This window comes from Pristiophorus japonicus, chromosome 19, assembly GCF_044704955.1.
Source record: "Pristiophorus japonicus isolate sPriJap1 chromosome 19, sPriJap1.hap1, whole genome shotgun sequence".
Taxonomy (NCBI): Eukaryota; Metazoa; Chordata; class Chondrichthyes; family Pristiophoridae; genus Pristiophorus; species Pristiophorus japonicus.
This window is the reverse complement of record NC_091995.1, coordinates 4,318,789-4,341,300: the sequence shown is the minus strand read 5'-3', so window position 1 is coordinate 4,341,300 and position 22,512 is coordinate 4,318,789. Positions and strand designations below refer to the sequence as shown.

General features: G+C 48.2%; 2 protein-coding genes across 2 annotated transcripts; both read left to right on the top strand.

Annotated features, from left to right (window-relative positions):
* The first annotated feature begins 420 nt into the window (after positions 1 to 420).
* On the top strand, positions 421 to 10,704 carry pfdn6 (prefoldin subunit 6). The gene is made up of 4 exons (XM_070861165.1): positions 421 to 545; positions 2,262 to 2,332; positions 8,042 to 8,166; positions 10,112 to 10,704. The coding sequence occupies exons 1-4, from the start codon at positions 482 to 484 to the stop codon at positions 10,230 to 10,232; spliced, it is 381 nt and encodes a 126-aa protein (XP_070717266.1). The 5' UTR covers positions 421 to 481; the 3' UTR covers positions 10,233 to 10,704.
* Positions 10,705 to 10,794: 90 nt separating this feature from the next.
* Positions 10,795 to 22,495, top strand: LOC139229642 (uncharacterized). The gene is made up of 3 exons (XM_070861160.1): positions 10,795 to 13,870; positions 17,369 to 18,472; positions 20,418 to 22,495. The coding sequence occupies exons 1-2, from the start codon at positions 12,990 to 12,992 to the stop codon at positions 17,508 to 17,510; spliced, it is 1,023 nt and encodes a 340-aa protein (XP_070717261.1). The 5' UTR covers positions 10,795 to 12,989; the 3' UTR covers positions 17,511 to 18,472; positions 20,418 to 22,495.
* The last annotated feature ends 17 nt before the right edge of the window (positions 22,496 to 22,512 follow it).

The window sequence follows — 22,512 nt, the reverse complement described above, 5'->3', positions numbered from 1 at the left end:
GGCTTCAGGGTGGTTGGGGGTCTGGTGGGTTCAGGGGACGCTGGGGGATTCAGGAGATTTTGGGTCCAGGGGGTTCCGGGAGAGGAGGTTGGGGGTGTTCGGTGGGGTCTGGGGAGTTCAGGGGGGGTCCGGGGGATTGAGGTATAGTCTAGGGGGGTTCAGATGGGTCCGGGGGATTCAGGCGGGCTTGAGGGAGGGGGGGTTTCAGGTGGGTTGGGGGTTCAGGTGGGTTTGGGGAAATTCCGATGTCATGTGGTGGAGCTGCGACGTCATGTGGCGCTTGGCCGGGGTCACGTGGCCCTGTCCCGGGCTCTGTGACGTCAGGCCAGGAGGGTGGCAGGGTCACATGGCCCTATCCCTGGGCTCGCTGACGTGCAGCAGGGGGCGGGACCGGGGAGAGTCACGTGCGGCCGGCCGTGCTGTGACGCTGGGGCAACGGGGGTCAGGGGTCAGGCCCGTTGCTCAGGTGACGGGAGAGAAGATGGCGGAGACGGTGCAGCGGAAGCTTCAGGCGGAGCTGGAGAAATACCAGGCGCTGCAGAAAGGCGGGTCCGCGGGCAAAGCGGGGGGCGTTCCGCGGCTTCTGCTTTGAGGGGGAGAGAGGGTCTGGGCGGGAAGTGTGTTGGGGGAGTGAGGGAGTGAGCCGGGACCCCGGGGAGAGGAGAGGGCGCGAGGGTCTGGGGATCCGGGCCCAGTGAGTGTGGGAGAGAGAAGGCCGGGTGTGGAGAGGGAGAGAGGGACGGTGCTGGTGCTCTCCGTGTTGGTGGACGGTGTGTTGGGGCCCCAGGGTGAGATGGGTGGCGGTGTTGGTGCTGTTTGTGGGGCGGTGAGCCGGGTGGTGGGGGAGGGAGAGGATCCAGGCCCGGGGGGAGAGGGCCGAATGTGGGGGGCAGCGGCTCCGGGGAACCGGGCCCAGTGTGTGTGTGGAGGGGGGGGAAGGGGAGAGACGGTCTGGTGGTGGGGCTATGCCAGGTATCTCCGTGTCGAGGGAGGGCCCCAGGATGAGACGGGGGGCGGTGTCTGTGGGGCGGGTGGGCAGACAGATTCTCCTACATCTTTTTATCTTTTAAGCAAACACCAAAAAGTGCGAAGTGAGACACTTTGGAAGCAAGAACGAGGAGAGGCAATAAAAACTGGTGTACAATTCTAAAGGGGGTGCAGGAACAGAGAGACCTGGGTGAATATGTACCCAAATCATTGTACGTGGCAGGGTAGGGTGAGAAAGTGGTTAAAAAAAGCATCAAAAAGAAAGACTTTGATTTCTACACCACCTTCCATGACCATCGAGCGTCTCAAAGCGCTTTACAGGCAATGAATACTTTTGGAGTGTAGTAACTACTGTAATGTGGGGAACACGGCAGCCAATTTGTGCACAGCAAGCTCCCACAAACAGCAATGTGGTAATGACCCAGATATCTGTTTTTTTCTTATGTTGATTGAGGGATAAATATTGGTCCCAGGACACCGGAGATAATTCCCCTGCTCTTCTTTGAAATAGTGCCATGGGATATTTTGCGTCCACCTGAGAGCAGACAGGGCTCGGTTTAACGTGTCAACCAAAGACAGGGTCCTGCGCTTCATAAATAGAGGCATAGAGAACAAAAGCAAGGAAGTTATAATAAACCTTCAAAAAATACTAGCTTGGACTTAACTGGAGTGTTGTGTTCAATTCTGGGCACCACACTTTAGGGAGGATGTGAAGGCCTTGGAGAGGGTGCTGAAAAGATTGACGAGAATGGTTCCAGGGGTGAGGGACTTCAGTTACATCAATAGACTGGAGAAGCTGGGGTTGTTCTCCTTAGAGCAGAGAATGCTGAGAAAAGATTTGATAGGTGTGCTCAAAATTATGAGGGGTCTGGACAGAGTAGATGGAGAGAAACTGTTCCCATTGGTGGAAGGGTCGAGAACCAGAGGACACAGATTTAAAGTAATTGGCAGAAGAACCAAAGGCGACACGAGGAAAAAAAATGTTACGCAGCGAGTGGTTATAATCCGGAATGCACGGCCTGAAAGGTGGAGGCAGACTCAATCGTGGCTTTCAAGGGGGAATTGGATAAGTACCTGAAGGAAAAGAATTTGCAGAGTACGGGGAAAGGGCGGGGGAGTGGGCCTGGCTGAAGTGCTCTTGCAGAGAGCTGGCACGAGCTCGACAGGCCGAATGGCCTCTTGTACTGTAACCATTCTATGATTCTGTGCTGGCGGCAGTGTGTGGGGTCGGGTGTGTGGGTGTGTATTTAACTCTTTCTTCCTTCCCCTTCCAGATCTCAGTAAATGCCTTTCCGCAAGGCAGAAGCTGGAGGCCCAGGTGACAGAGAATACGATAGTTAAAGAGGTGAGGAGCCAGTGCTGGGTCTGTCTGTGGTCCCTCCCCCCGCCTTTTCCGTTTGCACGACAGTTGTGTTCAATGCGAGCTGTCCAATGGGAATGGCTGGCTTACGGACCCATTTTATTGGACAACACCTTCCACATGCCGACACCATATGGGGCAATACTTGGTGTGGATATTTACTGAAACGCCTGCCACCATCTTCTGACCATGGCAGTGGAACACTCACAACCAGAGTAGAGTTGTGAGAATGTTGCCAGGACTGGAGAATTTATGCTGAGGAAAGATTGGATCGGCTGAGGTTGTTTTCTTGGAACAGAGGAGGCTGAGGGGAGACCTGATTGAGGTGTATAAAATTATGAGGGGCCTGGATAGAGTGGATAGGAAGGACCTGTTTCCCTTGGCAGAGGGGTCAACAACCAGGGGGTATAGATTTAAAAATTGAGGGGAGATGTCTTCACCCAAAGGGTGGTGGGGGTCTGGAACTCACTCTCTGAAAGGGTGGTAGAGGCAGAAACCCTCACCACATTTAAAAAGTACTTGGATGTGCACTTGAAGTGCCGTAACCTATAGGGCTACAGATTGAGAGCTGGAAAGTGGGATTAGGCACGGACAGGATGGGCCAAAATGGCCTCCTTCCGTGATGTAAATTTCTATGGTTCTATGAAACACTCTGCTTTTCATCTCATCACTTTACAACCAATCCACAAACAGATTCAACTTCACATGCACACCACAAATGATTCTGAAGATCACAAGTCCAACATCAGACTCGGTTACTACTCCTGAAAAATGCAACATGCCACATTTGGGTTCCCAATTGTATTTTTGTATCTGGGATGTGGGCATCACTGGCAAGGCCAGCATTTATTGCCCATCCCTAATTGCCCTTGAGAAGGTGGTGAGCCGCCACCTTGAACTGCTGCAGTCCGTGTGGTGAAGGTGCTCCCACAGTGCTGTTAGGGAGGGAGTTCCAGGATTGTGACCCGGTGACGATGAAGGAACGGCCGATATATTTCCAAGTCAGGATCATATGTAACTTGGAGGGGAACGTGGAGGTGATGGTGTTCCCATGCGCCTGCTGCCCTTGTCCTTCTAGGTGGTAGAGGCTGCGGGTTTGGGAGGTACTGAAGAATGCGTGGCGAGTTGCTGCAGTGTATTTTGTATACTGTACACACTCATTCTGTTAATGACTTTCTCTGGTCGCTTGCTGCCGCACACCCTCACACTCCCTCCTGTAAAAGGGGGTGATGGGGGGTGATGTTTGATCCTGAGGACACCGTTGTATAACCCGCCATTTATTCCCCGTATCCACGATAACTGGTAAACAAAGGGTTGTTACACTTCTCTCTTCCCACCTACCCTGCGAGCCTCCACTTAGTAACCCGATCGGGGCACTGGGGAGGAGCACGAGTTGAATACTGGCTGTTGGACAAATTTTAGACTCATGATTCAGTCCGGACCATCTGGGGGGAATCGTTTGAATTGTTTCAGTTAGTCCCATTCTGTTTACTATTTTTGTTTCAATATTGGGTGAAATTATTTGGTTCCATTCTTATCTATATAATCATAGCCAGAAAATCTCCTGCAATGGCTTCTCTTCCCACCCCTGCATTGTTACCTCTGGTGTCCCCCCACGGATCTATCCTTGGCCCCCTCCTGTTTCTCATCCACATGTTGCTCCTTGGTGACATCATTCGAAAACACGGTGTCAGTTTCCACATCTACGCTGACGACACCCAGCTCTACCTCACCGCCACTTCTCTCCACCCCTCCGCGGTCTCTGAATTATCAGACTCCTTGTACTGGATGAGCAGAAATATTCTCCAATTAAATATTGGGCAGACCAAAGCCATTGTTTTCAGTCCCCGCCACAAACTGCGTTCCCTAGCCACTGACTCCATCCCTCTCCCCAACCTCTGTCTGAGGCTGAACCAGACTGCTCGCAACATTGGTGTCATATCTGACCCTCAAATGAGCTTCTGGCCACATATCCACGGCATCACTAAAACAGTCTGTTTCCACCTCCGTAACATTGTCCGCCTCCGCCCCTGCCTCAGCTCAGCTGCTGAAACTCTCATCCACACCTTTGTTACCTCTGGACTTGACTATTCCAACGCACTCCTGGCTGGACTCTCATTCTACCCTACGTAAACCAGAGATGGTCCAAAACTCGGCAGCCCGTGTCCTAGCTCGCACCAAGTCCCGCTCACCCATCACCTCTGTGCTTGCAGACCTACATTGGCTCCCGGTTAATCAACGCCTCGATTTCAAAATTCTTATCCTTGTTTACAAATCCCTCCATGGCCTCGCCCCTGCCTATCTCTAATCTCCTCCATCCCCACGAGAAGTCTGCGCTCCTCTAATTCTGTCCTCCTGAGCATTCCTGATTCTAACTGCTCGACCATCGGTGGCCATGCCTTCAGCTGCCTGGGCCCCAAGCTCTGGAACTCCCTGCCTAAACCTCTCCACCTCTCTACCTCTCTTTCCTCCTTCAAGACGCTCCCCACCAAGTTCATGGTCTGCAGGGCTGTCGCAATACACACCCTCCTGTATGGCTCAGAGACATGGACCATTTCCAGTAGACATCTCAAGTTGCTGGAAAAATACCACCAACAATGTCTCTGCAATATCCTATAAATCCCCTGGGAGGACAGACGCACCAACGTTAGCGTCCTCAACCAAGCCAACATCCCCAGCATTGAAGCACTGACCGCACTTGATCAGCTCCGCTGGGCAGGCTACATTGTTTGCATGCCAGACACGAGACTCCCAAAGCAAGCGCTCTACTCCGAACTCCTTCCCAGCAAACGTGCCAAAGCTGGGCAGAGGAAATGTTACAAGGGCACCCTCAGCCTCCCTGATAAAGTGCAACATCCTCACTGACACCTGGGAGTCCCTGGCCAAAGATCGCCCTAAGTGGAGGAAGTGCATCCGGGAGGGCGCTGAGCACCTCAAGTCTCATCGCCGAGAGCATGCAGAAATCAAGCACAGGCAGCGGAAAGAGCGTGCGGCAAACCTGTCCCACCCACCTTTTCCCTCAACGACTATCTGTCCCACCTGTGACAGGGACTGTGGTTCTTGTATTGGACTGTTCAGCCACCTAACGACTCATTTTAAGAGTGGAAGCAAGTCTTCCTCGATTCCGAGGGACTGCCTATGATGATGAAAATGTGGGCAAACTCTAGGCAGATGCAGTATAACGTGGATAAATGTGAAGTTATCCACTTTGGTAGGAAAAACATGAGGACAAAGTATTATTTAAATGGTGATGGCTTGGGAAGTGTCGATGTACAGAGGGACCTGGGTGTCCTTGTACACCAGTCATTGAAAGCAAGCAATTAGGAAGGCAAATGGTATGTTGGCCTTCATTGCAAGAGGATTTGAGTACAGGAGCAAGGGATGTCTTACTACAGCTATACTGGGCCTTGGTGAGACCGCACCTGGAGTATTGTGTGCAGTTTTGGTCTCCTTATCTAAGAAAGGATATACTTGCCATAGAGGGAGTGCAGCGAAGGTTCACCAGACTGATTCCTGGAATGGCAGGACTGTCTTATGAGGAGAGATTGGGTCGACTAGGCCTGTATTCACTAGAGTTTAGAAGAATGAGAGGGGATCTCATTGAAACGTATAAAATTCTGACTAGCTTGGATAGACTGGATGCGGGGAGGATGTTTTCCCCGGGCTGGGAAGTCTAGAACAAGGGGTCACAGTCTCAGGATACGGTGTGGAAAATTTAGGACCGAGATGAGAAGAAATGTTTTCACTCAGAGGGTGGTGAACCTGTGGAATTCTCTACCACAGAAGGCTGTGGAGGCCAAGACACTGAACATATTTAAGAGGGAGATAGATAGATTTCTAGAAACAAAAGGCATCAATGGGTATGGGGAAAAAGCGGGAATATGGTGTTGAGATAGAGGATCAGCCGTGATCGTATTGAATGGTGGTGTAGACTCGAAGGGCTGAATGGCCTACTACTGCTATTTTCTATGTTTGTATGTTACCTCTTTGACCAAGCTTTTGGTCACCTGCCCTAATTTCTTGTGTGGCTCGTTATCAAGTTTATCTGTTTTGTCTTATACCATTGTTGTGAAACGCCTTGGAACGTTTTACTACGTTAAAGGCGCTATATAAATACAAGTTGTTCAATAGTGAGTGCTCTCTTCAGGCTTGTCTGTGTGCAGGAATGGTGTTGTCATCCCTGGGTTTACGGCAATATCATTTACTGAGCCTCCAATTCTCGGCCTCCAACTTCCTGCAGTCAGAACCCTGGTCTCAAAGCAGCTGCTGACAGTAAAAGTGACCATGAAGCTGTTGCATTGTTGTAAAGGGTAGCTGTGCTTTCAGCAGCCTGGGCCCCAAACTCTGGAATTCCCTCCGTAAACCTCTCCGCGCCTTTCTCCTCCTTTAAAAACCTCCCTCTTTGACCAGCTTTTGGTCACCTGTCCTGATATCTCCTTCTGTTGCTCGGTGTCAAAATAGTTTTGATTGAGAACATTCTTCTTGAGCGCCTTGGGGCATTTTTCTACGTTTAATGCGCTATGTAAATACACATTGCTAAAAACCCAACTGGTTCACTGCTGTCTTTCAGGGAAGGAAATCTGCCGTCCTTACCCGGTCTGGCCTATATGTGACTCCAGACCCACAGCAATGTGGTTGACTCTTAACTGCTCTCTGAGGTGGCCCAGTGAGCCACTCAGTTGGGCGATAATTGCCGGCCTTGTCAGTGACAGCCCGCACACTGAGATTTTTAAAAGGTTACAACAGCAGCTTGTATTTATATAGCGCCTCTAACGCAGTGAAACATCCCAAGGCGCTTCACAGGAGGATTATGCGATTAAAGTTTTGACACCGAGCCGCGTAAGTAGAAATCAGGGCACGTGACCAAAACCGTGGTCAAAGACGTAAGTTTTAAGGAGGTAGAGGGGTTTATGCACGGAGTTCCAGAGCTTGGGGCCCAGGCAGCTGAAGACACGGCCACCGATGGTTGAGCGATTATAATCAGGGATGTTCAGGAGGGCAGAATTAGAGGTGCGCAGAGATCGCGGGGCGGGGATGCGGGAGGTTGGGTTGTGGGGCTGGAGGAGATTATAGAGATAGGGAGGGGCGAGGACCATGGAGGGATTTGAAAACCAGCATGATAATTTTGAAATCGAGGCGTTTCTTAGGAAGTCAATGTAGGTCAGCGAGCACAGTGGGGTGATAGGTGAGCGGGACTTAGTGCCAGATAGGACACGGGGCAGCAGAGTTTTGGCTCACCTCTGGTTTACAGAGGGTAGAATGTGAGAGTCCAGCCAGGAGTGCGTTGGAATAGACAAGTCTAGAGGTAACAAAGGCATGGATGAGGGATTGAGCGGTGGCTGAGCTGAGGCAGGGGGTAGAGGTGGACGATGTTAGAGGTGGAAACAGGCGTTTTTTTTTAATTGCTGCGGATATGTGGCCGGAAGCTCAAATACGACACCTAGATTGCGAACAGTGTGGTTCAGCCTCAGTCAGAAGTTGGGGAGAAGGGATAGAGTCGGTGGCCAGCGAACGCAGTTTGTGGTGGGGGAGATTGCCGTTGTAAGTGTGACACACTGTCGCACCAACTCAATCTGCTCGTTGGTAACTCTGGCTCGGGGTTAGGTTTGAATCTGCTGATGGAGGGGAGGAGGGGAAGGGGACAGTGTGTCGGCTTCCTGTTTATTATCCCTGCTTATTTTCTCTCTGCCTTAGGAGTTGGACCTCTTGGATGCAGAGAACACCGTTTTCAAGCTGATCGGTCCCGTTCTGGTCAAGCAGGACCTGGAGGAAGCGAAGTCCACAGTCGCTAAACGCTTGGAGTACATCAACGGAGAAATGTTAGTCACCTCGCCTCTACTGCACTGATAAACGGCTCATTTACCGGTTGGCAATCACTAACTAGTGGGGTGCCACAGGGATTGGTGCTGGGGCTGCAACTACTTACAATCTATATTAATGACTTGGATGAAGGGACCGAGTGTACTGTAGCCAGATTTGCTGATACAGAGATAGGTGGGAAAGCAATGTGTGAGGCGGACATACAAAATCTGCAAAAGGATATAGGCAGGCTAAGTGAGTGGGCAAAAATTTGGCAGATGGAGTATAATGTGGAAAAGTGTGAGGTTATCCACTTTGGTAGGAAAAATAAAAAAGCAAATTATTATTTAAAAGGGGAGAGATTATAAAATGCTGCGGTACAGAGGGACCTGGGGGTCCTTGTGCATGAAACACAAAAGGTTAGTATGCAGCTACAGCAAGTGATCAGGAAGGCAAATGGAATGTTGGCCTTCATACAAGGGGGATAGAGTATAAAAGCAGAAAAATCCTGCTTCAACTGTACAGGGTATTGGTGAGGCCATATCTAGAGTACTGCTTACATTTTGGTCGCCTTATTTAAGGAGGGATATACTTGCACTGGAGGCTGTTCAGAGAAAATTCAGAAGATTGATTCTTGAAATGAAGGGGCTGGCTTATGAAGAAAGGTTGACCAGGTTGGGCCTATACTCGGAGTTTAGAAGAATGAGAGGTGATCTTATCGAAACATATAAGATTCTGAGGGGGCATGACAGGGTAGATGCAGAGAGGATATTTCCCCTCGTGGGGGAATCTAAAACTAGGGGGCGTTATTTCGGAATAAGGCGTCGCTCATTTCTTGAGGAATTTCTTCTGAGGGTCGTGATTCTGTGTAATTCGCTACCCCAGAGAGCTGTGGAGGCTGGGTCATTGACTATATTTAAGGTGGAGATGGACAAATCTTTGAGCGATAAGGGAGTCAAGGGTTATGGGGAGCGGGCAGCGAAGTGGAGTTGAGGCCAAGATCAGATCAGCCACGATATTAAATGATGGAGCAGGGTTGAGGGATCAAATGGCCAACTCCTGCTTCTATTTCTTATGTTGTTGTGACCACCGATTCAGTCCAACATCCTATACCATATGACGGTAACGTTTTAATTATATAGCAGTAGGGCTGCCTTAAAAACAAAGTAAGCACTGCTCTTGGTGATTCCAGGTGATCTTATTCAGCGTGATACCTGCAATCTGACATGCCTACAATTCATTTTACACTTTCAATTTTGGCTAAAGGTTCATCTGCTGAATTTTCAACACACCTGTCCTTTCACTTATCTTTTACTCTCTCCTATGTTTCCCACACCATCCCTGACCCCTGTGCCATTCCTTATCTTGCATGGCTCCCTGGATAGCACACTCTCGCCTCTGACTCAAGGTTGTGGGTTCAAGCTCTATTCCAGAGATTTGAGCCCATAAACCAGAGCAGTACTGAGGGAGCGCTGCATTGTCGGAGGGGCAGTACTGAGGGAGCGCTGCATTGTCGGAGGGGCAGTACTGAGGGAGCGCTGCATTGTCGGAGGGGCAGGACTGAGGAAGCGCCGCACTGTCGGAGGGGCGGTACTGAGGGAGCGCTGCGCTGTCGGACGGGCAGTACTGAGGGAGCGCCGCACTGTTGGAAGGGCAGTACTGAGGGAGCGCCGCACTGTCGGTGGGGGCAAAACTGAGGGAGCGCCGCACTGTCGGAGGGGCAATTGAAGAAGAACAGAGTTATGGACAATACTTATCCCTCAATCAGCACAACAAAAACAGATTATCTGGTATTATCACATTGCTGTTTGTGGGAGCTTGCTGTTTGCAAATTCGCTGCCGCGTTTCGCACATTACAACAGCGGCTACACTCCGAAAAGTATATCACAGGCTGTAACGTGCTTTGTGGGGTCCGGTGGCTGTGAAAGGCGCTATGTAAATGCAAGTCTTTTCCCCTGTTTACAGAAAGCGGTACGAAGGGCAGATGAAGGAGCTGGAGAAGAAATCGGAGCAGCACAGGGAGACGCTCGGCAAGCTGCAGCAGGACTTCCAGAAAGCCCAGGGGAAGGTCCCCATCAAAGTGTGATCCCCCCCACTCCCCCACTCTCCTATCCAATCCCCGCTGTCCCCTGCACCCCCCCCCCCCCCCCCTTACCCCATGTCCACACCAGGATTTGTAACCTTTCAATGATCAATGACTCACTCCTGGTTTTGAGGAGACTTGGTGGGCAGGTTTGTGGAGGAGAGGCCCTGTGGAAAAGGTATTAAACGGGGGCCATGGCTTAATCCTTCACGCTCCGGGTCTTAAGGAGTTAAATCGCCTCTGAGAGCAGTCACGGTGGTTTTTGTTTTTTGCTTTCTTTTTAAGTGTCTTGAACTCCGGGCAGAAGTGGCTGTCTGTTTATCCGAGCTCACTCTTCTCCAGTTTGCTCCGCACTCTGCTCCACGGGACGCTGTATGATGCGGAAAAAGAGAGTGAGTGTGATTGTTGAATGTGCAACGGGACTCGCCCAACGTGTTCCACGCCTCAAAAAAATAAAAATTTCTGACAATTTTCATCCGCGCGCGTCTGGCGTGGTTTGTCTGCTTTTTCTCCCATCGTCAATGTGTGAGGACACACAAAATCTGCAAAAGGACATAGACAGGCTAAGTGAGTGGGCAAACATTTGGCAGATGGAGTATAATGTTGGAAAGTATGAGGTCATGCACTTTGGCAGAAAAAAAATCAAAGAGCAAGTTATTATTTAAATGGAGAAAGATTGCAAAGTGCTGCAGTACAGCGTGACCTGGCGGTACTTGTGCATAAAACACAAAAGGTTAGTATGCAGGTACAGCAAGTGATCAGGAAGGCCAATGGAATCTTAGCCTTTATTACAAAGGGGATGGAGTATTAAAGCAGGGAAGTTTTGCTACAGTTGTACAGGGTATTGGTGAGGCCACACCTGGAATACTGTGTACAGTTTTGGTTCCATATTTAAGAAAGGATATACTTGCTTTGGAGGCAGTTCAGAGAAGGTTCACTGGGTTCATTCTGGAGATGAGGGGGTTGACTTATGAGGAAAGGTTGGGCCTCTACTCATTGGAATTCAGAAGAATGAGAGGTGATCTTATTGAAACTTACAAGATTATGAAGGGGCTTGACAAGGTGAATGCAGAGAGGATGTTTCCACTGGTAGACTAAAACGAGGGGGCACAATCTTAGAATAAGGAGCTGCCCATTTAAAAGTGAGATGAGGAATTTCTTCGCTGAGGGTTGTAAATCTGTGGAATTCGCTGCCTCAGAGAGCTGTGGAAGCCGGGACATTGAATAAATTTAAGACAGAGATAGACAATTTCTTAACTGATAAGGGATCAAGGGGTTATGGGGAGTGGGCAGGAAAGTGGACCTGAGTCCATGATCGGATCAGCCATGATTGTATTAAATGGCGGAGCAGGCTCGAGGGGCCGTATGGCTTACTCCTGCTCCTATTTCTTATGGTTCTTATGAACCCAGTGAGCTTCCTGCTTGTAATGTTGCTCCACAGGCGGAAGGTGGCATTACATGGTGGTGTTTGAGATAAATCAGTGCAACAACTCGACTGCCAAATTTAGTTATTAAATGCTGCCCCTTGGCGACATCATCTGAAAACACGGTGTCAGTTTCCACATGTATGTTGATGACACCCAGCTCTATCTCACTACCACTTCTCTCGACCTCCTCCATGGTCTCTAAATTGTCAAGATTGCTTGTCTGACATTCAGTACTGGATGAGCAGAAATTTTCTTCAATTAAATATTGGGAACACCGAAGCCATTGTCTTTGGTACCTGCCACAAATTGTGTTCCCCGGCCACCGACTCCATCCCTCTCCCTGGCATCTGTCTGAGGCTGAACCAGACTGTTGCAACCTAGGAGTCAATAGGAGCAGGAGTAGGCCATATGGCCCCTCGAGCCTGCTCTGCAATTTAATACTGTTGTGTATCTGTAAAGCATGCACTCCCATGTTCTGCCACCAGGGAGCTCATCCCCTGAAGTCCCAAGGGATCCCAGCATCCCTTGGGATCACTGTATTTAAGCCGGCCCCTAAGGCCTGTACCTCACTCTGGAGTGTCTTAATAAAGACTGAGGTCACTTACTTTAACCTTCCTGTGTGCAGCCTCATCTGTGTTAGGAACACACTAACTGGCGACGAGAATACGAATCCAACGCAAAGATGCAGCAAACTGTGTGCATCCTGGAGAAGTTCTTGGAGAGTGAGGACTGGGAAGCCTATGTTGAACGGCTAGACCAGTACTTTGTAGCCAATGAGCTGGACGGAGAAGGAAATGCTGCAAAAATGGAGAGCGGTCCTGCTCACAGTCTGCAGGGCACCGACCTATAGCCTCATGAAGAATCTTCTGGCTCCGGTGAAACCCACAGATAAGTCGTATGAGGAGCTGTGTACACTTGTTCAGGAGCATCTTAACCTGAGGGAGAGCATGCTTATAGCGAGGTATCGGTTCTGAAGGTCAGGAAGTGGCGAGCTACGTTGCCGAGCTAAGGCGACTTGCAGGACAATGTGAGTTTGATGGCTACCTGGAGCAAATGCTCAGAGACTTTTTTGTACTGGGCATTGGCCACGAGACCATCCTATGAAAACTTTTGACTGCAGAGACACTGGCCCTCAGTAAGGCCATTGCAATAGCACAGGCGTTTATGACCACCAGTGATAACACCAAACAAATCTCTCAGCACACAAGTGCTAGCAATGTTCATAAATTAACTGGGACTGTGTTTATGAGCAGAAATGTACAGGGCAGAATGCACGAGTCTGCAACTGCCAGCAGGCCTCAGGTGACCCAGATGACTGAGTCCCCAACAAAGGATGAATGCAAAGCAATTCACACCTTGTTGGCGTTGTGGAGGTTTCCATTCAGCCTATTCATGCCACTTGAAAGGGTATATTTGCAAGAGCTGTGGAACAATGGGGCTCCTCCAACGAGCTGCAAGCTCTGCAAAACCTACTAACCACCACGTGGCAGAGGAAGATTGGTCCATGGTGGATCAAAGCAATTTCGAGCCTCAGAGAGAGGAGGCAGATGCTGAAGTACACGGGGTGCACACATTTTCACCGAAATGTCCACCTATGCAACGCAAGGGCATAATCTCCCCAATGGAATTCAGTGAGTGGGCCAACCCGATTGTCAGGATTTGCGGCGATTATAAAGTAACTATTAATTGTTTCTTGCTACAGGACCAATACCCGTTACCTAAGGCAGATGACCTATTTGCGACGCTGGCAGGAGGCAAGACGTTCACAAAGCTCGACCTGACTTCGGTCTACATGTTGCAGGAGCTGGAGGAGTCTTCGAGTCACCTGCATCAACACGCAAAAGGGACAGTTCATCTACAACAGATGCCCATTTGGAATTCGGCTGCATTGATCTTCCAGAGAAACATGGAGAGCCTACTCAAGTCGGTACCACACGGTGGTATTTCAGGACAACGTGTTTGTCACGGGTCGGGACACCGCCGAGCACCTACCAAATCTGGAGGAGGCCCTCCAGCGACTGGATCATGTAGGGCTGCGGCTGAAGAGGTCGAAATGCGTCTCCATCATGGCAACAGAAGTGGAGTTTTTGGGGAGAAAGATCGCGGTGGACAGCATTCGGTCCACAGACGCCAAGACAGAGGCTATCAGGAACGCGTCCAGGCCACAGAACGTCACAGAGCTGCAGTCGTTCCTGGGACTCCTCAAGTATTTTGGTAACTTACTACCAGAGTTAAACACCCTTTTAGAGCCCCTACATGTGTTATTGCGCAAAGGTGAGAACTGGGTATGGGGAAAAAAACAAGTATTTGCTTTTGAGAAAGCCAGAAACATTTTATGCTCCAACAAGCTGCTTATATTGTATAACCCATGTAAAAGACTTGTGCTAGCATGTGACGCGTCATTGTGTTACAACAAGCTAACATTGCGGGGAAGTTGCAACCTGTCGCCTGTGCTTCCAGGAGCTTGTCTAAGGCTGAGAGGGCCTACAGCATGATTGAGAAAGCGGCATTAGCGTGTGTGTTCGGGGTAAAGAAAATGCATCAGTACCTATTTGGCCTCAAGTTTGAGTGGAAACCGATCACAAGCCCCTCACATCCCTGTTTGCTGAAAACAAGGGGATAAATACTAATGCCTCAGCCCGCATAGAAAGGTGGGCACTCGCGCTATCAGCCACAGGCCAGGCACCAAGAACTGTGCAGATGCTCTCAGTCGGCAACCATTGCCCACCACGGGGGTGGAAATGGCGCAGCCTGCAAACTTGTTGATGGTGGCGCAGTCCACAAACTTGTTGATGGTCATGGAAGCGTTTGAAAATGATAAATCACTTGTCATGGCCCGCCAGATTAGGACCTGGACCAGCCAAGATCCTCTGCTGTACCTAGAAAAAAACTGTGTACTGCATGGGAGCTGGGCCAGCATCCCCGTTGAAATGCAAGAGCTAATCAACCGTTCCAGCGGCGAAAGGACAAGCTGTCCATTCAGGCAGACTGCCTGTTGTGTGGTAGCCGTGTAGTGCTACCAAAAAAGGGCAGGGAGACATTTATCTTGGATCTCCACAGCACACACCCGGGTATAGTAATGATGAAAGCGATAGCCAGATCCCAAGTGTGGTGGCCCGGTATCGACTCTGACTTAGAGTCCTGTGTACGGCAATGCAGCGCATGTGCTCAGTTGAGCAACGCGCCCAGAGAGGCACCACTAAGTTTGTGGTCCTGGCCCTCCAGACCATGGTCAAGGATCCATGTCGACTATGCGGGCCCGTTTCTCGATAAAATGTTCCTGGTGGTGGTGGATGTTTTTTCAAAATGGATTGAATGTGAAATAATGTCGGGAAGCACCGCCACCGCCACCATTGAAAGCCTGAGGGCCATGTTTGCCACCCACGGCCTGCCTGACATACTGGTCAGTGACAATGGGTCATGTTTCACCAGTGCCGAATTTAAAGAATTCATGACCCGCAATGGGATCAAATATGTCACCTCAGCCCCGTTTAAACCAGCCTCCTATGGGCAGGCAGAGCGGGCAATACAAACCATCAAACAGAGCCTTAAACGAGTCACAGAAGGCTCACTCCAAACCTGCCTGTCCTGAGTACTGCTCAGCTACCGCACAAGATCCCACCCGCTCACAGGGGTGCCCCCGGCTGAGCTACTCATAAAAAGGAGACTTAAAACCAGACTCTCGCTGGTTCACCCCAACCTGCAGTTTTCACCCTCTTGTAGATTTGGACAGTTTTACTGTGAGATCGGCCCAGAGCGAGGTGGTTTTACTCACAAATAAACTTGTTCCACAGGGAGTGTGGCTGTGATGGAAAGTTTCAATGTGATGTTCTCTTGCCCTTCTGATACTCTCCTGTATAATTGGCCTATTTTTAAAATTTCATTTGTCTGGCAATGTTGGATTAATGAAAATATTCAGCCACTGTCCAGATTTGTTTTGAACTAACCATTTACCAGAGGGAGTATAATTTGCGTGCCTGCTGTGTTGAATCCATGGCTCTTGTGCATAATACTCGACAGGGGACCATAAGAACGTAACATAAGAATTAGTAGCAGGAGTTGGCCATACGGCCCCTCAAGCCTGCTCTGCCATTCAATAAGATCATGTCTGATCTTTGACCGTAATACCACTTTCCTGCCTGATCACCATATCCCTTGATTCCCCCAGAGTCCAAAAATCTATCGATCTCAGCCTTGAATATACTCAGAGACTCAGCATCCACCACCCTTTGGGATAGAGAATTCCAAAGATTCACATTCCTCTGTGAAGAAATTCCTCCTCATCTCAGTCTTAAATGGCCGGCCACTTATCCTAAGACTATGTCCCCTAGTTCTAGACTCTCCAGACAAGGGAAACAACCTCTTAGTATCTACCCTGTCAGTCCCCCTCAGAATCTTGTGTTTCAATGAGAACAACTCTCTTTCTTCTTAATTCCAGAGAGTATGGGCCCAATGAACATTTGAGAGGGGGGGGGGGTGGGTGGTGGGGAGAGGAAGGGGAATGGTGAGGCGGAGGAGGGATGCAAATAATCCCCATAATATAATGGGTAATCCTATTCATGGGTTAAAGACAATCTGTGCATGGGATCTTCTGTTTTGTGTGAGGGGGCTGTCCTCTATTGTAAGTGTGTATGTGTATGCTTCAATTAGTGTAAAGAATCTGCTCATAGCCGGAGTATGGCTAAGAAATGATGCTGTATCAGGACTATCTCAGTCACACACTGTCGCTGACTTGTGTCTGACAGTTTCTAGCAGAGGGCATGTCATGCTGCAATAATGGTGTGTGTTAATCCCATAGAAAGACTCGCATTTATATCGCACCATTCACGAGCTCAGGACGTCCTGGAGCGCTGGGATTGGGACAGTCATGCCACTTACTGTGTGTTGATGCAAAGCAGTTTGAGATTGATGGCGAGGGGAGATGTGCAGAGTAACTCTGAAGATCAATAGTTTTCATTGACCGTGGGCCAGGAGAGAGTTTGACTCCACTTCAGCTTTGCACCAGCTGCAACAATTATGAAGTGAAGTTAAAACAGTTGGTCCAGCTAAGAATTTCTTTTAAAATTCACTGTTAAAATCTTTCTAATTTGAGCAGAGCCTTGACTCTGTTGTCGGCGCCTAGAATCATAGACACACATAGCACAGGAGGAGGCCATTCTGCCCATCGTGCCTGTGCTGGCTCTTTGAAAGAGCTGTCCCATTAGTCTCACTCCCTGCTCTTTCCCCAGAGTCCTGTGAATGTCTCCTACTCAACTATTTATCCAAATCCCTTTTGAAAGTTACTATTGAATCTGCTTCCACCGCCCTTTCAGCCAGTGCATTCCAGATCACCATAACTCACTGTGTAAGAATGTTTCCCCTCATTTCCTCCCGGGAATGTTTTTTGTGAATTATCTTCAGACCTCAGAGTTTCAATCCCAGGGGAAAATGAACACAACCCTACATTTTCTGAGGGAGAAGAAAATCGCTTTTCAAGATTTTGAATTTAAGCAGCAAGAGAGCATCCCCGAAATGAAGGTGAATTCTCAGTGGGCCGATGTGGGCTGTGCCTGTATGGGTAGTGTGTTATGCATCCCATGCCTGGCTAACAGAACTCTATCCCTGTGCATTTTCAGCAGCGTAGCTTGGTGTTTATTAAGCATTGTGATCAATGTGCTGGTGACCTGCAATAGTTTTGCTTCCTTCTTTAACAAACTCTTTTTGTCTTCACAGGAGCAGTCGAATCAATCGCAGAACCGCATCGAATTTTCTAAATTCCGCAATATTTCGGATGAAAAAGAACAGAGCTTGGTCGAAGAACTGTGAGGAAAAGGATATTTTATTCAGAATGGAGACACATCTACAAGAAATCTGAGACAATTCACAAGAACCATTTCTTGTGTATAAATGACCTGGAGTTGGGTATTGAAAGTACAATTTCGAAGTTTGCAGCTGATACAAAACATGGCAACATGGTAAATAGTGAGGAGGATAGAGGCAGATTTCAGGAGGATACAGACAGACTGGTGAAGTGGGAAGACACGAGGCTGATACAATTTAAGTGTGAAGTGATGCACTTCAGGATGAACAACATGGAGAGGCAGTATAATCTAAATGGCACTATTTTGAGGGGGTGGAAGAGCAGAAGGAACTTAGGTGCCTGTTCACAAATCTTTGTAAATGGAGATTGAATTCAAAATCAAGACAGTCATGCTAAACCTTTACAGATCACTGGTTGGTCCTCAGCTGGAGTATTGTGTAGAATTCTGGGCACCACACTTGTGGAAGGATGTCAAGGCATTGCAGACGGTACAAAGGAGGTTTACCAGGATGACATGAGGCATGAGAGACTTCAGTTATATGGAGAGATTGGAGAATCTGGAATTATTCAAATTGGAGCAGAAAAGGTTAAAGAGAGACCTAATCGAAGTATTTAAAATTGAGGGATTTTGGTAGAGCAAGTAAGGAGTAACTATTTCCTCGGGCAAGTGGGTCAGTAACCAGAGGTCAAAGGTTTAAAATACTTGGCAGAAGAACTATAGGGGAAATGAGAAATGTTTTCACACACAGGGTTGTTAAGATCTGAAAGGCACGACCTGACAGGCTGGTGGAAGCAGATTCCACAGGAACTTCCAAAGGTAATTGGACATGAACTTCAGGAGGACTCATTTTCAGGGTTATGGGGAAAAAGCTGGGGTGTGGAATAAATTGGCAGATCTTCCAAAGACCCCGATGGGCCAAATGGCCTCCTCCTGTGTTGTATGATTCTAAGCTCAGCAAAGGTTATCGTACGCAGAGATGGAATTGAATGAACAGGACGCATTCACCTTGCTCACGGTAATGCTGTTACTTTGGTCTCTTTAAACTCCTCTCATTGCATTTAAGTTTTAAACAGATTACCCTCGTTATTGTTGGCCCTGGCATTTCTCAATCCCAGAGTATGTGAAACGGGCTCATTCTATGGATACTGCTCCAAAGGCTTCTGCTACTTTCATTCCAGTCCCATCAGCCACTCACCATAATCGAGTCAAAATGTGGTTCACTAAAGCAATGGGCCGGGGAGCAGTCGTGTATCATATTTATCAAACTAGATTCGGAATCACTTTGGTATACACTTGGTTGGGTGAAGGAGACATTAACATAACCCTTCCTGCTTTCCCAGTCCCTTCTCATCTCTTCATAGAGTAAAGTGCCTTCCGCCTTATTCTGATCAGACGGTGTGTAGTTAATGGTGTAACTTTGCACTACACATGGACTCTTTAATCTCAGAGGTGTCTTTGACATCCAGGGCCATGTCACATCCTTCCTGTCTTAATACTTTTTAAAAATTAATTCACAGAAAGGATCATGGAAATCTGGAACTCTCTTCCTCAAAAGAATGTGAATGCTGGTATCAATCGATTCAAAATTTTCAAAACTGAGATGGTAGATTGTTGTTGGTTAAGGGTATCAAGGGATATGGAGCAAAAGTGGGTAAATGCAGTTGAGGTACAGATCAGCCATGATCTAACTGAATGGTGGAACAGGCTCCTCCTGTCATTGTGCACCATCCTCTGCAGTCAGCCATGTTTATAATATTCCCACAACACTGTAGTTCCCGAGTGCTACAGTAGCCTCGTGTTTTGGAATTGCTTATTCCTGATGCATTCAGCATTCCCGTCTATACAGCTTACTGTAGATGTTCCCATCTTTTGGTCCCCAGTTTACCCTTGTTAATGTTACCTGGTTCTGTTATATCACCCACCTGCTGGCTAGCTTCCACTCTGTAATCAATGCCATGTGGATCACCTTTCCTCCTGGCCTTCTCCCTCCTATCCAATGTAAATGCTTCTTGCAGCTACTTCAACATTCCTGACAAGTTCCATTGTTTTTATTTGGTTATCACTCTCCCATTTTTTGTCAGAATAACAACACTATTTACTTTCCAAAGACCCAGTATTATTTTCGCAGCAGATTGATGGACAGTTATTCATATTTACGAGTTGTTTTACAAACATCTTTCTCACCAAAAACAGGAAGTATAACAATGGAAATTGCCTTGATTTTCTCAGCCATCCTTGCATGGGTGGGTTCGGAGCTCTTACAGGATTTCTTACATTGTCATTTGGCCCTTCCTGCTCCTCCAGTACCTTTTGTCATTTATCTTCAATGTGCACAGACCTATCTCCAGGTAACCAACTCATCATCATCACCACCCACCTCCCTACAGCCAGAATCTCCCTGCACCTTTGTCCTAACCATGTTCTCTGGCTTCTGAACTACTTTTTCCTCCATGACTTGGTTTTCTGCATTTGGCGTTAGTGCTTGATCGAATTGAATGGTGGAACAGGCACGAGGGGCTGAATGGCCTACTCCTGTTCCTATGTTCCTGTATCTGCATATTGTATCTTTACAAGCGTTCTTCCTGCCGTTAGTGTATTCTCTATTATCTTACGTGCTCGGTTTCCTCCAGCACTTACTTCTGATTCTCCCCAGTGACTCGCCCTCAATATTGAGTACCAGCCCATCCACTTCACTAAACTCTGACTCAATTAATCCAATACTATCCACTGGCCTTTGTTAATTAGCTTTACAATCGTTTCCTTCCATTAGTTTCCGTCCGCTCCTCTCAAAGGCCCAAACCTTTTCCTCAGGTTTTGGGCAGCTGAGATCAGCGAGTTGCTCCACACTTTACTATTGACTCTCGAGCTCTTTCATGCTGCAAAGTCGAGCCTTGTTTAGTCTGTTTGAGCACTGCCAGCGGTCTGCTGTGCGTTAACATTTGTGTTTCTGTCTATTTCAGGAGAGTCCGCCCGAAGAGCAGAGGTACGACACGCTCTCCATAAATAACGGAACAACATTATAAAGTAGGATATTGAAGAGCTGGTTTTATTTTCTGCTGTTCAATATTTCATATTTACATCATTAGTGAAGACGACCATCAGCCAAACATAGCAAAAGGCAGCCTGTCTCTGGGAGCATTTAAAGGGCCCACCCAGTATAGAGTGTACAGACATGTAATGGACATTCTCAACCCTGGGACGGAGGGCCTTTCCTGTTTTCTTACTGAACCTGCAAAATCCTCAATAAGAGGGCACATCTTAAGAATACTAGACACGAGTACAAGAATGTAAATATTATCCATACCCACTTCAAATAACAAAATAAATAAAATGGCGGCATTTGATGTCTGATTCATGATTTACAATGCAACAATCAAATAATAATCACAACTATTTTAGAAGCATTTGGCCAATATAATTCATTCAGTAGAAAGAAACGGTGATCTAGATCATTAACTTGTAACAGTTGGTTCTTTCATGGCTTAAAACTGAAAAAATAATGCACGAGTATATTCACAACTGATTTGGTCAACACTTTCAATCAGCTGCTGACTCCCCTAAGCCTTTCCCCAATAAACAAGGCACAAGTCAGGAATGTAATGGAATACTCTCCACTTTCCTGGATGATTGCAGCTCCAACAACACTCAAGAAGCTCGACACTATCCAGGACAAAGCAGCCCACTTGATTGGCACCCACCCACCACCTTAAACATTCACTCCCTCCACCACTGTCGCACTGTGGCTGCAGTGTGTACCATCATCAAGTTGCACTGCAGCAACTCCCAAACCCATGACCCCCACCACCTAGAGGGACAAGGGCAGCAGGTGCATGGGAACACCCTCATCTCCAAGTTTTTCTAAGTTACACACCATCCTGACATGAAAATATATCAGCCGTTCCTTCCATCATCGCTGGGTCAAACTCCTGGAACTCCCTCCCTAACAGCACTGTGGGAGCACCTTCACCTCACGGACTGCAGCAGTTCAAGGAGGTGGCTCACCACCCCCTTCTCAAGGGCAATTAGGGATGGGTAATAAACTTTGCTGGGTTTCTGAGCAGCTTCCAGCATGTATTTGAACAGCTCCTGGTTTGGCTGCTCAAGGTACCCTCACGCTGCCCATTTGTACCTCAGACTTGCAATCAGGGTCCTCTGTACGTCATTTCCAGGCGATTATCGCTCCGGTTACACCAGGCAGGAGCTCTTAAAATCAGCCCCATTAGTTCAGGATAGGAGCAGGAGGAGGCCATTCAGCCCCTTGAGCCTGTCCCGCCATTCAGTGAGATCATGGCTGATCTGTATGCTAACTCCATATACCCGCCTTTGGCCCATATCCCTTAATACCTTTGGTTAACGAAAATCTATCAATGTCAGGTTTAAAATTAACATTTGACCCAGCATCAATTGTGGTTTGTGGAAGAGAGGTCCAAACCTCTACCACCCTTTGTACAAATGTTTCCCAACTTCGCTCCTGAAAGGCCTGGCTATAATTTTTAGACTATGCCCCCCCTCCCCACCCACAAGTCCTAAACTCCCCAAGCAGTTTCTCCCGATCAGTTAGTCTTAATATCTTGCAAACTTTGATTAAATCACCTCTTAACTTCTAAATTGCAGGGATGGGTAAAATAAGGATCCAGAATCTGGAGCATGATGCAGATTTTAAAAATAGTTTTGTTCATGTTTCTGGGATGTAATTCAGCCCCAAATCATTTTGATTTTAATCAATGCCGCTTCTATTGTGCAGTTTACTAACAGCGGTTGGCAGCAGAGGTGTTGCACTAATTCATCTCAAACACCTCTACCGTCTGTGGAGCAACATTACAGGCAGGAAGGTCACCGGGTTCCTGCAGTTCACAGCTCATTCCACCCAGTGAGTTCCCCTCCACAATTCACCATCCATTTGTTTCTTCTCTCGCCCTGTACCTGGCTCTCTTTTCACCCCCGCCCGCCCGCCTCACACACGTTCTCTTCTCTCTCCCTCCCCCCGGCCTCTCTCTCTTCCCCTCCCCCACTATGACTGAGACCGACACCCATCAGTTTGCAGCTGGCAGGAGG

Bases quoted from the DNA above. Each gene is read 5' to 3' on its own strand.
- pfdn6 (XM_070861165.1), top strand. From the start codon at position 482: ATGGCGGAGACGGTGCAGCGGAAGCTTCAGGCGGAGCTGGAGAAATAC. The intron at 546-2,261 runs GCGGGTCCGCGG...TTCCCCTTCCAG, and splicing joins ATACCAGGCGCTGCAGAAAG to ATCTCAGTAAATGCCTTTCC. The intron at 8,167-10,111 runs GTTAGTCACCTC...CCCTGTTTACAG, and splicing joins GAGTACATCAACGGAGAAAT to AAAGCGGTACGAAGGGCAGA.
- LOC139229642 (XM_070861160.1), top strand. From the start codon at position 12,990: ATGAATGCAAAGCAATTCACACCTTGTTGGCGTTGTGGAGGTTTCCAT. The intron at 13,871-17,368 runs GTAACTTACTAC...TTGTCTTCACAG, and splicing joins GGGACTCCTCAAGTATTTTG to GAGCAGTCGAATCAATCGCA.